General features: G+C 38.9%; 1 protein-coding gene across 3 annotated transcripts in view; it reads right to left on the minus strand.

The window, feature by feature from the left end:
- The window catches only part of LOC121429442 (protein timeless-like), a 36,780-nt gene that overhangs the window by 6,676 nt on the left and 12,125 nt on the right, over positions 1-17,979 (minus strand). For all 3 annotated transcript variants that reach the window (XM_041626440.1, XM_041626439.1, XM_041626438.1), the window contains exons 9-17: positions 16,563-16,808; positions 15,306-15,530; positions 14,501-14,607; positions 13,014-13,083; positions 12,366-12,466; positions 10,856-10,978; positions 10,118-10,221; positions 8,970-9,165; positions 2,815-3,016 (exon numbers count right to left, since the gene is read on the minus strand). In XM_041626440.1, the coding sequence (XP_041482374.1) occupies positions 2,815-3,016; positions 8,970-9,165; positions 10,118-10,221; positions 10,856-10,978; positions 12,366-12,466; positions 13,014-13,083; positions 14,501-14,607; positions 15,306-15,530; positions 16,563-16,808 (1,374 nt within the window). The remainder of the gene's footprint in view (positions 1-2,814; positions 3,017-8,969; positions 9,166-10,117; positions 10,222-10,855; positions 10,979-12,365; positions 12,467-13,013; positions 13,084-14,500; positions 14,608-15,305; positions 15,531-16,562; positions 16,809-17,979) is intronic.

Raw genomic sequence — 17,979 nt, forward strand, 5'->3', positions numbered from 1 at the left:
AGGAATCATGTTATAAGCAATTTTGGGTCTGACATGCACTAACAAAATGTTGCGGACATGCACTTACAAAATGTTGCGTAATTATGAAACTGTGTACCCAGGCGTCACAAGTTTGGTCTCAAAGATGCGCAAGACTTGTAAGTAAACAGTCAGCAAGAGACGCCATCAAAAAGATTTGGGTGACAGCGTAGTGGCCAAATTTGTCAACCCCCCCCGCTTAATATGGGTTAATATTGCATGGAAAAATACCCAAAATTTTATAGAATTCTGTGATTATTTTGTTCATTTCTCAGCAATTATACATTTTTTTCCAGAACAATTTGGCACATATTTTTCTATTTACACATACAAACACTTGGGTGGTCATTTCATTAGATTCTATTTAAACTCATTTTGAGATCATTACCAGAACTGGTGTTCCTCCATTTCACTATCTATAAAACTGGCAGTTTAAATCCACACCTCCTAGAATAATCCTTCAGTAAATCTCGTCATGAGATTCTACCACTGCCATCAATCACTCCCTCTCTTGAAATATGACCCATAAATGCAATCAGAGTGGGGAAAAAATCAGTCAACGTCTTCTTTGCTGAGAAAGAAGTCTATCTCTAACGACTAAAGCCTGGTCTGCCACGTGATAATGAACTAAGCCCATGTATAGAAACCTACATTACGCAAGACATGAATAATGCAAAGCATTTTTTTCTACTAAAGCTTAATCAATGACAGAACATCCCTAGGAGGATTTATGGATGGAGATCTTTAGGAGATTGTAGAGATGCCTTGGCGGGAATATGGGATTTATCTTCCTTCCTTTCTTAATTTTCTTTCTTCCTTCCTCTCAGTTTTTTAAGTCTTTTACATGTGCTCTCTCTCTCTCCTTATCTTACTCTGTGTGTCTGTCTCTCTATGTAACTATCTGTGTGTGTCAATCTCTCTTTTTTTCTCTGTCTCTGCCTGTATCTGTGTATCTCACTGTCTGTCACTGTGTGTATCACTCACACTTATCTATCTATCTATGTCTGTCTATGCTATTGCTTACTTCTTTCTTGTTTTCTCACTTTCTCCCTCTTTTCCATTCCCCCCCCCCTTCTCTCTCTACCTCTGTCTCCTTGTCTATCTGTACATGTATACCTGTCTTGTCCCTTCCCCATCTAACTCTCTCTCTCTTCCTCTTCAACCTTCTTCTTCCTCTTTATCTCTCCACATCCACTTCTCTTTTCAGGCTAATACCCAAGTCCCTGTAACACAAAGCCTAGTAATTGATCATGGAGTTGATTTCTACAATTGATACCATTGATTTTATACAAATAGTGAATAGGCATGAGTGCGATGGTGCGAGATTTCGTGAAAGGTGAAAGAAAGATGCTCTATTCAGCAAGGTGTTAGCCGAGTTGAATAGAGTGTTTCTTTCTTTTACCAACAAGATTTTTTCCTTGCAGTAATCAATGAATAGAGAGCAAAAATATTGAAAGTAAAAGGCAAAATCCCACACCTTGGGCAGTATTGCACATTTATCCAGCAGGCTATATGCATATTGCACCTTCATTATTACTGAGCGCAATGAATTAAATCGTATTGTGACGTCACCTCCTAAAGCCGTACAACGGTACATTTTGGATGGTACGTCATGTGTGCAACGATAAGAATGTTTGACATTCAGCCTCCTATTTGCGCGTGTAAAACAAGCTTAGTGGGCGTTGTACAATTGTGTATGATCAATTAAGAAAAAAAGTCCAATGACTAATCATCTAGCTTCATGTTAACCCTATCTAGGCCAGGGTATTTTGGGAGTTCATATGGCCGGGGGGGGGGGGCCTCCCAGGCCCCCCCCTAAGATCTCGGCCGTCGACCGCGCGATCGCGCCGAAATTGGGCACGCGAGTTGCCTGGGACATAACCTACAAGATTGTTTAGTAATTTATTTCATACGAATCGCTATTAAGTGATTATGCTAATTTATGCGTAATTAGTATGCGAAATCATACTTTTTCCTCTAACTCCCTAAATAAAGCTCCAAATGTACTAATTTTTGGTATAGAATCTCATTGTGGTGTTCTTAGCAAGTGTACTAGAAAAAAATTGTGATACCAAATCATTTTCTTATGTATTTTATTGTTTTTTGCAATTTCTGATGTATTTCTTTGTTTCTTGACCTTTTGTTTTTCATTGTTTTATCAATGAAATTTGTTGGGGACTCTTCTGTGATCATAAAAAGCATAAAATAAATACATTTAGACCAGCAAAACTAAAAATGATCATACATTTATGAATTTTGGTTGAAAACACAATTTGCATTGACTTTGTACACGAAATCACGTTTTTGAGCAATTTTCGGTCTGACATGCACTTACATAATAATGTTGCGTAATTTCGGAACCGCGTACCCGGGTGATTCAAAGTTGGTCTCAAAAGTTGCGCAAGACTTGAAAGTAAAAAGTCTGCGAGCGGCGCGGTCAAAAAATTTCACGCGGTGAAAATATTGCGCGATTCGTTGAGGGGGGGCCTCCAAGGCCCCCCCCCCGGCCTAGATAGGGTTAAAGGCCCCAGTTTGTATGTCCATGGCCCTGTCTTTACAAAGAGTTATGATTGACCCAATCAACCACATCTATGGAGATCCATCAATGTCACTATTTTAAATACAGGGAATGTACATGATGTCCCTTCAATAGCAAAATGGAGGAAACACTCTCATTTGTTAAGACAATTACTCTTCTATGTGTATACATCATACTAAGAACAAAATATTGAATGGATGTATGCATTCTAGATGCTGGTGTTGATTACAATCCATAATTGTGAATCGATTGATTACCTTTGTGATATGTCCACCTCCAGCTTCCCACAGACATGCAAAAGACGTCAAGATGGGGATCTGGTAGAGGACCTCTGGTTGGGCGATATCTACAGCTATGTGATGCATCATTGTCATGACAACCTCGTTTTCTTCCAGCGTGTTGTGGGAGAACTTGGAAAGCATGTAGTTGTAGACACGCATGATGGGTCTGGTTGCAAATCTGAGGAAAAAAAGATGACATCAATAACAAGATTATTGTCATTATCATTTCCATCAAGATCATCATCTGCTGTGCAAACTCTTGACCCTGTCCAAGGAGTCTGAATACAGCCTATGGCCACTGCCAATGACTTGTGTAGGGACAGTGATTTTCTGTTACTAAAAACTGCCTTTTCCATTTCAGAAAATCTTAAATTCCGTTTCAGCTTATCTGGAAACGGAAATTCTGTTTCCCGATAGACTTTGTGCACAAGAAAAAGTGACAATTCCGTTTGCATAAAGTCAATACAAATTAGCAGGCAGTATAGCGATATAATACTCCTGCTGGGCAAACACAGCAGGAAGACACAAAATGGGTATAAGTGAATGGAAAACAGTCACAAAATAAACAAAAAATACAGAAGACAGCAAAAACAGGAAAATATCCACAGTAAAAATAGCAAAGCACAGAACTGCAACATAAATTACTCCCAAATCCTCAAGGAAATAAGAATAATGAATGGCTACAAACACAATTGTGAACTAACTGATTGAATGCTTCAATGGATCGAATTTACTCCCAGGCCTAGCCACCATTATACCCAATATGATTATAATCATCATCACCATCATTATATTTATGATCATTACTCTTATCACAATCATGACCATAATAATCATGATCATCATCATCACCACTACCATCATTATATACATCATTGTCATGAATATCATCATCATCATCAGCATCATCATCATCATCATAATCATCATCCTCATCATCATCATCCTCATCATTATCATCATCATCATCATCACCATCATCATCCTCATCAGCATCATCATCATCATCATCAGCATCATCATCATCCTCAACAGCATCATCACCATCCTCATCAGCATCATCACCATCCTCATCAGCATCATCACCATCCTCATCAGCATCATCATCATCCTCATCAGCATCATCACCATCCTCATCAGCATCATCATCATCCTCATCAGCATCATCACCATCCTCATCAGCATCATCACCATCCTCATCAGCATCATCATCATCCTCATCAGCATCATCATCATCCTCAACAGCATCATCACCATCCTCATCAGCATCATCACCATCCTCATCAGCATCATCACCATCCTCATCAGCATCATCATCATCCTCATCAGCATCATCACCATCCTCATCAGCATCATCATCATCCTCATCAGCATCATCATCATCCTCATCAGCATCATCACCATCCTCATCAGCATCATCATCATCCTCATCAGCATCATCATCATCCTCATCATCATCCTCATCAGCATCATCACCATCCTCATCAGCATCATCACCATCCTCATCAGCATCATCATCATCCTCATCAGCATCATCACCATCCTCATCGGCATCATCACCATCCTCATCGGCATCATCACCATCCTCATCAGCATCATCATCATCCTCATCAGCATCATCATCATCCTCATCAGCATCATCATCATCCTCATCAGCATCATCATCATCCTCATCAGCATCATCACCATCCTCATCAGCATCATCACCATCCTCATCAGCATCATCACCATCCTCATCAGCATCATCATCATCCTCATCAGCATCATCACCATCCTCATCATCATCCTCATCAGCATCATCACCATCCTCATCAGCATCATCACCATCCTCATCAGCATCATCACCATCCTCATCATCATCCTCACCATCCTCATCAGCATCATCATCATCCTCATCAGCATCATCATCATCCTCATCAGCATCATCACCATCCTCATCAGCATCATCACCATCCTCATCAGCATCATCATCATCCTCATCAGCATCATCACCACCCTCATCATCATCCTCATCAGCCTCATCACCATCCTCATCAGCATCATCACCATCCTCAACAGCATCATCACCATCCTCATCAGCATCATCACCATCCTCATCAGCATCATCATCATCCTCAACAGCATCATCACCATCCTCATCAGCATCATCACCATCCTCATCAGCATCATCATCATCCTCATCAGCATCATCACCATCCTCATCAGCATCATCACCATCCTCATCAGCATCATCACCATCCTCATCGGCATCATCATCATCCTCATCAGCATCATCACCATCCTCATCAGCATCATCACCATCCTCATCGGCATCATCACCATCCTCATCGGCATCATCATCATCCTCATCAGCATCATCACCATCCTCATCGGCATCATCATCATCCTCATCGGCATCATCACCATCCTCATCGGCATCATCATCATCCTCATCGGCATCATCACCATCCTCATCGGCATCATCACCATCCTCATCGGCATCATCACCATCCTCATCAGCATCATCACCATCCTCATCAGCATCATCACCATCCTCATCAGCATCATCATCATCCTCATCAGCATCATCACCATCCTCATCAGCATCATCATCATCCTCATCAGCATCATCATCATCCTCATCAGCATCATCATCATCCTCATCAGCATCATCATCATCCTCATCAGCATCATCATCATCCTCATCAGCATCATCATCATCCTCATCAGCATCATCATCATCCTCATCAGCATCATCATCATCCTCATCAGCATCATCATCATCCTCATCAGCATCATCACCATCCTCATCAGCATCATCATCATCCTCATCAGCATCATCACCATCCTCATCAGCATCATCATCATCCTCATCAGCATCATCACCATCCTCATCAGCATCATCATCATCCTCATCAGCATCATCACCATCCTCATCAGCATCATCATCATCCTCATCAGCATCATCACCATCCTCATCAGCATCATCATCATCCTCATCAGCATCATCATCATCCTCATCAGCATCATCATCATCCTCATCAGCATCATCACCATCCTCATCAGCATCATCATCATCCTCATCAGCATCATCACCATCCTCATCAGCATCATCATCATCCTCATCAGCATCATCACCATCCTCATCAGCATCATCATCATCCTCATCGGCATCATCACCATCCTCATCAGCATCATCACCATCCTCATCGGCATCATCATCATCCTCATCAGCATCATCACCATCCTCATCGGCATCATCATCATCCTCATCAGCATCATCACCATCCTCATCGGCATCATCATCATCCTCATCAGCATCATCACCATCCTCATCGGCATCATCACCATCCTCATCGGCATCATCACCATCCTCATCGGCATCATCATCATCCTCATCGGCATCATCACCATCCTCATCGGCATCATCACCATCCTCATCGGCATCATCACCATCCTCATCAGCATCATCACCATCCTCATCAGCATCATCACCATCCTCATCAGCATCATCATCATCCTCATCAGCATCATCACCATCCTCATCAGCATCATCATCATCCTCATCAGCATCATCACCATCCTCATCAGCATCATCATCATCCTCATCAGCATCATCATCATCCTCATCAGCATCATCATCATCCTCATCAGCATCATCATCATCCTCATCAGCATCATCACCATCCTCATCAGCATCATCACCATCCTCATCAGCATCATCATCATCCTCATCAGCATCATCACCATCCTCATCAGCATCATCATCATCCTCATCAGCATCATCACCATCCTCATCAGCATCATCATCATCCTCATCAGCATCATCACCATCCTCATCAGCATCATCATCATCCTCATCAGCATCATCACCATCCTCATCAGCATCATCATCATCCTCATCAGCATCATCATCATCCTCATCAGCATCATCACCATCCTCATCAGCATCATCATCATCCTCATCAGCATCATCACCATCCTCATCAGCATCATCACCATCCTCATCAGCATCATCATCATCCTCATCAGCATCATCACCATCCTCATCAGCATCATCACCATCCTCATCAGCATCATCATCATCCTCATCAGCATCATCATCATCCTCATCAGCATCATCACCATCCTCATCAGCATCATCATCATCCTCATCAGCATCATCACCATCCTCATCAGCATCATCACCATCCTCATCAGCATCATCACCATCCTCATCAGCATCATCATCATCCTCATCAGCATCATCACCATCCTCATCAGCATCATCACCATCCTCATCAGCATCATCACCATCCTCATCAGCATCATCATCATCCTCATCGGCATCATCACCATCCTCATCAGCATCATCACCATCCTCATCGGCATCATCACCATCCTCATCAGCATCATCATCATCCTCATCAGCATCATCACCATCCTCATCAGCATCATCACCATCCTCATCAGCATCATCATCATCCTCATCAGCATCATCATCATCCTCATCAGCATCATCACCATCCTCATCAGCATCATCATCATCCTCATCAGCATCATCACCATCCTCATCAGCATCATCACCATCCTCATCAGCATCATCACCATCCTCATCAGCATCATCACCATCCTCATCAGCATCATCACCATCCTCATCAGCATCATCATCATCCTCATCAGCATCATCATCATCCTCATCAGCATCATCATCATCCTCATCAGCATCATCATCATCCTCATCAGCATCATCACCATCCTCATCAGCATCATCATCATCCTCATCAGCATCATCACCATCCTCATCAGCATCATCATCATCCTCATCAGCATCATCATCATCCTCATCAGCATCATCACCATCCTCATCAGCATCATCATCATCCTCATCAGCATCATCATCATCCTCATCAGCATCATCATCATCCTCATCGGCATCATCACCATCCTCATCAGCATCATCATCATCCTCATCAGCATCATCACCATCCTCATCAGCATCATCACCATCCTCATCAGCATCATCATCATCCTCATCAGCATCATCACCATCCTCAACAGCATCATCACCACCAGGCATCACCAACATCATCAACCTCTAATTAGGAACAACACCATCACCAGTGCCACACAGGTCATAGCAAACTAAAACAAACGCATCAAACTTTTTTTCTGGTGAACATATCACAAAGCTTAGCAATCATCAAATAACATTTTTTAATGAGTGATTGCATTTCACTACAATGTACAATTAATCGTAAAAGTCAAGTGAATGATTAATCACTAACCTTAGTGTTTCGGGACCCTAACATCACTAGGGACAGTGATTTTCTGCGATCGCGGATAACGGACGGAAATCACGGAAAGAGCATTTGGAAACGGGAAGTGGCATTTCAAACGGAAAATCAAGGAAAACATATTCTTCCTCAAAATACAAAGAACAGCAATAGAAATTACTAAAAAATCTTAACAAAATATGAATATATTAAATGGCCACAAAACTCGAGAAAACACAATCTCACTTCGCTACAATCATGACAATTCACACATCGTGACTGCATTCGACTTCATCACACTCTATCGAACCACTCACCGCCTGTACCCGGCGCCGGCCGGGGCGGGGTTGTATAGGAATTATCAGAAACATTCACATACACACACTTGATTTCAACAACACGGTCGTGTGTTGGCTACCCTCTACGTTCAAAGATTAAACAGCACGATATCGGGTCTTGAAATCCAAAATGGCGGATAGGTGAAACTTGTTGACTGCTGGAAACAATGTCCAAAAAAACCCCAAATTATCGATAAAACTTCATATAACCGTAAAATAATGCTATTAATTCGAAAGGTGAGGATGTAGTTATGATAAATATGTTTGTCAAAATATTTTGTGTACCTGCATAGATCCGATTAGAACAGATTCTATTGTGTTGTTGGTACAGTGGCAGATAAAAATTTTGACCAGCGCGAGTGTGATATTGCTATTCATTGGGTAAACGGAATTCCAAATTTTTTAGGTACACAAAACAGAATTTCCGTTTTCTGACATGCTGAATCAGAATTTAAGATTTTCTGAAACGGAAAAGGCAATTTTTTGAAATGGAAAATCACTGTCCCTACATCACAAGTAACCTAGTCATCACATTGTAAAGTTACCCAAGAAAACTTACTTTCCGATATGTTTAGTCATGTCCAGCGTGCCCCACTTGGGCCTGTGAATATGCTGGACCTGGTCTATGATGCGCAGGACCAGATCGTTCCCGATGATTATCTCTCGCAGGAAGGACAGCGTCTGTTGGGTGGGCTGGAATTTGCGGATGAGAAGGTAGTAGAAATTCCTCACTGCATGGGTCAATGCTATGGTAGCTGCAAAGATGTAGAGGAATTAAAATGATTAACTGAATGGAATGGAATACTATTATACTTACAAAAAATAATAAAAAACAAGGAAATCACTCACCTTAGTAATCAATCAATTATAAAGAAATTAGCATTATGACTAAAAATATACTCTTCGGTAGGAAAAATGCTGTATTAATCAAAAACCTGGTTAAAGCACATAGGTGAAAGAACACATTGCATAAATCAGCAATTACATCATAGTTGAAAAACATGGCTTTTTGACCTTTCAACCTTATCAGAGGAACAATCTGCACAGATGTATCAATGCTACACTCTGAGATACCAACAAACATTATCTCAGGAAAATCAATTAACACTCTTCTGTAAAAGTGTGTTCAAACCCTGTTTCGGCATATCAAACACCATACAAGGGAAACTTGAAAAGAAGCAAAGCTTACATGGAAGAATTAAATTGCCTTTGTGAAGCTTTGACGACTACACAACGCAAACTTTCAATACTAGCTTTCAACACCAGCTATCAACGTCTTTCAACACCAGCTATCAACGTCTTTCGACACCAGCTACCAACACACTAGCAACCAACACAAGCAATCAACCCCAGCCTTCAACACAAGCTATTCACTCAAGCATTCAAAACAAGCTATGTCTTTCGACACCAGCTACCAACACTAACAGACAACACAATCAAACCCAGCCTTCAACACCAGCTACCAATTCAAGCACTCAACACCAACTATCAACTCCAGCTATCGACAATGTCTTCCATACCAGCTTCCAACACTAACAATTAACACAATCAAATCCAGCTTTTGACACCAAATTTCAATTTTCAACACCAGACTTTAACACAAATAAACAACAACTTCAACAACATCTTTAAACAACACCTTTACCAATGCCCTTTCAATACCAGCTATCAACACCAAACTTGAAAGTACCCATTATATAGACTTACCCAGGATTGTCTTCATATGGATGATATCAGAGTTCTGAGGATTCGTTGTGAACTGCTGCACGGCATGTAGCATTTGACGCATCGTCGAGGTCTGCATGTTTAAACTGGGTACACAAAAGCAAAAAAATGTACAGTCACCTTTGCAGTCATATATAGATGATACAGTCACGTCAAAGAAACTAACTCCAAACCTTCAAATGCTATGTCATTGGAAATAATGTAATAGCTTTGATTGGATATGTTAATGTGACTTTGAAATTAAGGATGCCACTTACATGTAGAACTGATTTTTAAAAAGTAGGATATTATACAAAATGGACTCTTCTGTACTCAAAAGGTGTTTTCTATAGCTTTATATTTTTTATACAAGCAAGTCCGACATTGTTTGGTAAGTAACACCATTGCATTATGCAGAAGAAGAGTTTACCACTCCCATTTTATATCATGTTTTGTATACCTAAAGCTATTTGATAGGAACTCAAAGATTTGACAAGCTGTATCACTCTAAAAATATCAAATCACAGAATAACAGCAGAGACAAAGATAAAAATATCATAAATGGAGAAGTTTTGGACAGACAACCAAAAAATTGTTTGAAGCATTGTTTTTTTTTTGTCTAAAATCTCTAATATCCAAGGATCAGTCTAGTGTGTCTTTATAAAATAGAAATGATTCAGCATCTGCTAGATAGATAATTTTCAACACATGATTTATATAAAAACAAATCCATTAACTTACATTTTGAAGACTGAGTTTGACTTGCTATCATTGTTACGTTGGTTGCTTGCCTGGACATACTCCTCCCATGTCATTAATGTTGATGATAAAAGTTGGCTGAAAACTGGAGCTGAAAGTGTGAGTCTGTAAAACAAATGTAAAATAAATGATAATAAAAAAATACACACATGCTTTAAAGCCAGAACTAAAGCTTTGGTAAAGGATCCATAATGTGAATTTGTTTTTATATAAATCATGTATTGAAAATTATCTATTTTGCAGATACTTCAGTAGCAACTAACATTCGGATTTTATCAAAATAACAGTCATTAGGGAGTTTACGCAACTACTCAAAGAAAGACAAATGGTATGCAGATACTTAATTTTTTCACAAAACAAGCAATGAATTGGAATAGCAGAATGCCCTTTTATGGTATAAACTATCAATATCATGGGTAGGCTTTACAACTTCTACTAGGCTTCAAGGTTTCAGGGTTCAAGCTACACTGACTGCCTCCTTCAATGATGAATATTCTTGCAGTATTGTACTACCGGGGACTGGCAGGTGCAATACACCAGGTGAACACCCTACTCTTTGACAAATAGTGTATTGGTTTTAACGTGCATAGGTTGTGACTCTCCTATACACAGGACCAAAATTTGAGTCCTTTCCGATGGACGGAGTGTTTTCCAACTGATTTTACACCCGCACTGAACACAGCGGTGAGGCACGCTAACACACAACGCTAGCATCAGTTTTTTTTTGTTCCGGCCTGCTGCGGGACTCGAACCCACGCACGTTGAGATCTACAATCTTATCCAGAACAGGTACTTTAACCGGCTGAGCTATGCTGCCTCTCTACTCTTCTATAAAACAGATAAATGGAATCCTCAGGAAATTATTCCTCTGTATAACAATCTACTTGTTTCTTTGAATTGATTGAGTAGTGAATGAATGTGTTATCATTCAAGTTGGCCAATATTACAAGACTACACTGACCAACACAGAGCAGCAAGCATGGGACCTATATAATATATATGCATACATCCTACGTAAGGGTGAAGTCAATGAATTGGCTTATTACATTATAATACACATTTAGACGTTAAGTCTAAATGTGCTGCACTCAACCCAGGTGAGGTAAATGGGTACCTGGCAGGAATTTATTCCTTGAAACGCAGCGCGCGTAACAGCTGCATTGCTAAAGCCAGGGTAATTATGCTGTATACACTGTAGAGCACTTAAAGACTTCTGACAAAGTAAGCATTAGTCACTCTACAAGCAAGTATAATTATGAAGTCGAAGGTAGAGGGCATTAAGGCACATTACAAACATTGAAAAAAGGCTTTAAAAAATTGCCTAATCTGCAGATGTAGAAAGACTAGCGCCAATAGCGTCTTTGGACAGTGTGCGCATTCAATAAGACATCATCATTATTATAGTGTTTATTATGGGAAGTGAACCTGCCTAGATAAGAGTAGCTGACTTGAGCTGAGGCTATTAAGGTTCAAATGCACATTATAAACTCACTTGATATCTGTATAGGCTACCTCTGGATGGGTTGTGAATGGAAGGAAGAAATTCATCTGCCACAGGAAATAATGGTTTGTTACCATGTTCTTCAAGTCCTCCTATTAAGAAATAAATCATATTGTTGATAATAAAAAGCAATTTTATATTTGCAATATATCTCTTACAATTTATTTTTCTGGGTTTTCAATTAACTTTTTAGCTTGAAACACAATATTGGGGAAAAAAATGAATTATTCAAGTTATTTATTGCAAGTACATGAAGCTTGCATTTGTTACCAACATCAATGTATAAATTTCTTTACTAAAAATCTAATTGCACTAGCAGTAAATCTTTACACAAAATAAAAGTGCATTGCCCCACACTTGTTTTGTTGAGTTTTAAAAAATCAAATTCCTTCTTTAAGATCAGAGAAGTATGAATATTAACTTCTTCACATATAGCGGTTCGGATGCGGAAAATGAGGCTTATAATCACCTCTTGATTACAGAGGATTAGACAAACTATCCCTTCCTAGATGTACACGCTTTCTATCCTCAGCTTTACTTCAGAAGGATAATTACATCCAGCTTGCATGAAAGTGATGGATTGCCCATCACCTTCACCAATGTGATTGCAGAATATGATTTGAATAGATTAATTCTTACCTTGCATTGTATTAGGATATTGTCCATCCCATACTTGATGTAATCAAGACCAAGCTGTGCTAATTTTTTCCTACAACACAAAAATATCAAGACATATGTTACTATCTACACTCGCCACTCAGGTGTAGTACCCTGTATAAATGAATTCCTTGAATACTTGACAAACCAGTGTATAAAGGTGGAGGTAATAGTAAACAAGTCATACATATCATCAGGAGGGTGTTTCATAAAGTTGCTTGTAAGTTAAGAGCAACTTTAAGAATGACTGGTGAACCTTTCTTATGCGCTAAATAATCACCAATGAACATGCAATGATGAATAATGTTTACCACAAGAAAGGATCACTAGCCCTTCTTAAAGTCAATCTTAACTTACAAACAGCTTTATGAAATGGCCCCCAGGAGCATCACGCCCACAAGCTATTACATTCCAACGTTATTTTGTACTGTTTACAAAGGTATCCAAGAGGGTGTTGTAAGAAAATGTATACAATCAGTTGCAAATATTCTGTGGCATTTTTACGATTGATGGATTAAAATTACATGCAAGCAAATCAGATTATGCTTTGTTTCAAAAAGCAGATTAGAAATCAATCACAAACTTGTAATTAATTGCAAGACATGACTGATTTAGGGATCAAAAATAGACTTGTAATTAATCGCAAGTTTCTTGCAATGTCCTGTAAATGCGTGTAATGATTCTAATGCCCATGTTAAATGCATATAGTTTAAAACAGTGATGTGGATTAACAATCCTAAAAAAAATAAGAAAAGATGATGATAGACTCAAGGGGCACTGTCTTCGAAGAACATGCCACGTTTGAGATTAATCCAATAATCCTTTTTCATATGATTCCAGAAAATGTTGAGTCAATCCTGCGGACAATACAGCATGATCTAACTGCATGTATGAATAGGTCACGTATGCTCCTGTGGGTGTTTCATAAAGCTGTTCTTTATAAAGTAAGAACGACTTTAAGAACGACTGGTGATCTTTTTTTATATGCTAAATAAATCACCAATGAACATCTGATGGTGAATATCATTATGACAAGAAAGGATCACCAGTCCTTCTTAAAGTCATGACTAACTTAACAGCTTTATGAAAAGGTCCCCTGGTCTTAATATCTCAAAGGGCATAGGGTTAGAATTCAGAATATTTATTTAGATTTGGAAAAGTTTATAGGGTTGGCTTAACATGCAGATTTCCATCTGAGCAATTGTCATCAGAGCAAATGTCATGGAACCTACAGTATAAGGCATGCACAAATGGCTTCTCCAGTTCTCACTTATTCTCTCTGACTTGCCATACCAGAGATAAAAATGGACCTTCTGCATGGAGCTAGTAATAAATACTATGATTTAAATGGAAAATGGTAATAGTAATATGTTATGTGGGGCTGGCTGGAAGACAAGCTAATCGCTGAAGTAGCTATCTTAAGTAAATACTAGTAATCATTATTATCATTATTATGATGTATAACTTACATGTTCATCCTCTTTAAAGAATTGATTCCTCCTTTTTCTGAATCGCCATCGGATGATGTAGATGAGCCGGATGAACCTGAACTACCACTCTGACCAGAACTATCTCCCTGTAAATCAACAATAACTTAATAAATTACAATAATTATAATAACATTAATAATCATCATCATCATAATGATAACAAATTACTACTGTTATTACTACATGCATTAAAAAATGTTGCTTAATTTTGATACCGCGTACCTGAGCATCACAAAATTGGTCTCAAAAGATGCGCAAGGCTTTAAAGTATAAAGTCACAGAGCGGCGAGATCAAAAATTTCTAGCGGATGCAGAGTGACGAAATTTGTCAAGGGGGGGGAGTGGGGGTCAAATGGACCCCGTCCTCAGCTTAACCATGGTTAAATTAAAGTATAAAGAAAAAAATTATACATCTTTTCATTGTTGAAAATGTATTTCTTGTCCAAAATAACATAAATATTGATGCAGAAATCATCAAAATAGCTTATGCAGAAGCAGAGGTATACAATTTCAACAAAAATGGGTGGGGATCTCAAACTTTTTGCCACAAATAGTTTTTTGGGCAGCACCCTCCGAATGTTTGACCGATTTTTCTGATAAAGTACTGAGTAGTCAAAATGCTCAGGATCACAAACTGCATCAATAAAGCTGGTCCTTTCTGTGATTTGAAACATTGACATTTTTTTCACCCTGTATAGCCCACTACTAATTGTAGCATAAAACAGAATAATTACAGAAAAAAAATTACTGCAAAAACATAAAGGTTGGCAGTGCTACTACTTACCTCTTGTAGAGTACCGTCATCGCTGCTATCCACAGTGGGGGTCCCACTACGTGAGAGCGTTTGACTACTCGTCTCACTACCTGAGGTGTCCCTGGACTGGCAAGATGGACCTGGTCCGGGAAGGACCGGTGAGAGGGGTTCTAGAATGGTCTCAGAACTGGACGTTGATGATAATGGTGAAGAAGGGCTCGTGGTTGTGTTGGCATCTGGAACTTGTTTGGTGTCCTTGTTTGAGAAAAACACAAATAACATTAATTATTATCAGATGATCTGGAAAGAAAACCAACCTGTATTAGACTAGGCAGCTAAATGGTTTATATAAAATATCTACATTGTCAGCTTAAAAAGAGAGATAAATGTACATCCATTAGTGCTTTTATTGGTAAGAAAATTCTTTGTCGATATATCCCTAAAAATGTCTTACCGATATTGATAACTATCAACAAAAGAACACAATTAATACACATTTTTTATGCATTATAGCGATGACACAATACTTGCATTGGTCAAAATTTGTATTTGCCACTGTACCAAGAACGCTTTAAAATCCGCATTCATCAGATGTAAACGATTGCATAACATCTTTTCACAAATACATGTAGCATGAATACATCATCATCTTTCACTTTATTAGCATTATTTTAGGGTTGAATGAAGTTTTATTGATAATTTGGGGGCTTTTTGGACATCATTCTGAGCAGTCAACATAGAGATATATACTAATATCTCTTATCTTTGGCAGTCAACAACTTTCACCTATCTGCCATTTTGATATCGTGCTGTGCATCTTTTAATGTAGAAGGCAGCAGCACACAACCGTGTGCGTGTTGCCTTCTACATTAGGTGATACTTTGCTGAAATTGAGCTTGTGCTTGTAAATCTTTAAATGGAGTAGATTGCAGTCATGATGTTTGGATTATCACAATTATAGCGAAGTCAGATCGTGTTTTGCGGCAAGTATTCATATTTTGTTGGAATTTTTTGAAATTTCTGTTGCTGTTCTGTGCAATTTGTGAAAAAAATATGTTTTCTGTAATTTTCGGTTTGAAAAAGCCTCTTTCAAAAAGCTGTTTCCGTGAATTCCGTCTGTTTTCTGCAATCGCGGAAAATCTTTGTCATGTCCCTACATAATAGCGGTTATTATCAAAAAGGAGAGAGAGGTTATCAAGATCGCTAAGTGGCAAAAAACAAACGATTATCGATAAGATAAAGAGGTTTTCGATAACAGCACTAAGATCAATTATTATTTTTGCAGACCTCCTTAGAAGACGTTTCCATCTGTTCAGCGGCAGGTTTCTTTTCAGTGCTGGATGCTTCACTGCCCGACGCTTTAGCGCAGACGTTAGAAGGTGATGGGGTATGGTTGCCATTGCTTGCTTTCTCTTGGGTGAAGCTGCTTTGTGATGGTGAGGCTGGACGGCAGTCCATCGCCTTAGAACTCTCCTCAACTCGAAGATTATGCTCATGTTTCCGCTTCAGGTATGACACCAATTTGAGTGAATTCTGTGATGGGAAATAAATAATAGCCATGGTCACCATATGCCAAGTTCATAAATACTCAATGGTGATGTTTACGGTTCGGTTTAAGGAAGTGTTAAATCTAGGATTGAAGTAAGTCTTTCGTTTTTATAGAGTGTGTAATTTATAACAGAGCAGATGTCATGGGACCAAAAAAATGAAAACAATAAAATCAATTCTGAGAATTGAGTACAGGAATAATATAACAAGACAGAACATTAAAAATGTAATAATGATTAAAACACGAAGGAAGTTTCCTTTTCATCTTAATAATCTCATGAGCCTGGTTACACACAAAGCCAAGTGATTTTATCTAAGGATCAGTTTTTATAACTGACTCTACAAATCATTTAAGTATGATCAATCAATTATACATTTCTAATGTACACACATATATATATACATTTTTTACCCCAAAACATGCTTACTGTACTTTCAATCATTCTCTCCAATTTCTTGTATACATGTACATACGTGTAGTCATTCATCGACTGGATATACCATTGACTATCTTTTAGATACATTTCTATGCAGGCATTTGCTTAATAGGCGTGATAGCTTGAGATGCGTGACTGCAAAATCTCAAGTTAGACAGACATTTACCACACAACTATATTAGATTTCAACAATTTACACCTCTTTTCCCTCCTCATCTAACCAGTCATTTTTGTTTCTGTTACCTATCCTAGCGTTTCTTGTCTTTCCTCTTGTCTGCTTTAAGGAAGACAAATGGAGCAGCTTGTGATGTAAAATGTGCGTTAAATATGATTACAAGATATAAAGAACATTGAACCTACAGTACATGCAGCACCTCTTACTTCTTTAAGTTCAGGCCTGCCAACATTTGAAAATTTAAAAAAAGGAATCCTTTTTGCTGGCGTGATTTTTTTCTGCTTGATGTCAGGTGTGGCATCCTCACTTTTTTTTAATCAAGACTAAGCATTCTTGTATTTAAACATTAAGAAATTACAAGTGATGAAAAACTGTTACACCCACACACACACACACACACACACCCATACACCACGACATACATACATGGGCGATATATTTTTTTATCTTAAATAAATGGAAAAAGGAGTGCTCCTTTTTATATTTAATAAAAATCTTAGAAACGCGATAGCTTCTGGAAAAAAAAAAGTACCGGTAGTTGGCA

Source organism: Lytechinus variegatus, chromosome 16 (genome assembly GCF_018143015.1).
Source record: "Lytechinus variegatus isolate NC3 chromosome 16, Lvar_3.0, whole genome shotgun sequence".
NCBI classification, from domain to species: domain Eukaryota; kingdom Metazoa; phylum Echinodermata; class Echinoidea; order Temnopleuroida; family Toxopneustidae; genus Lytechinus; species Lytechinus variegatus.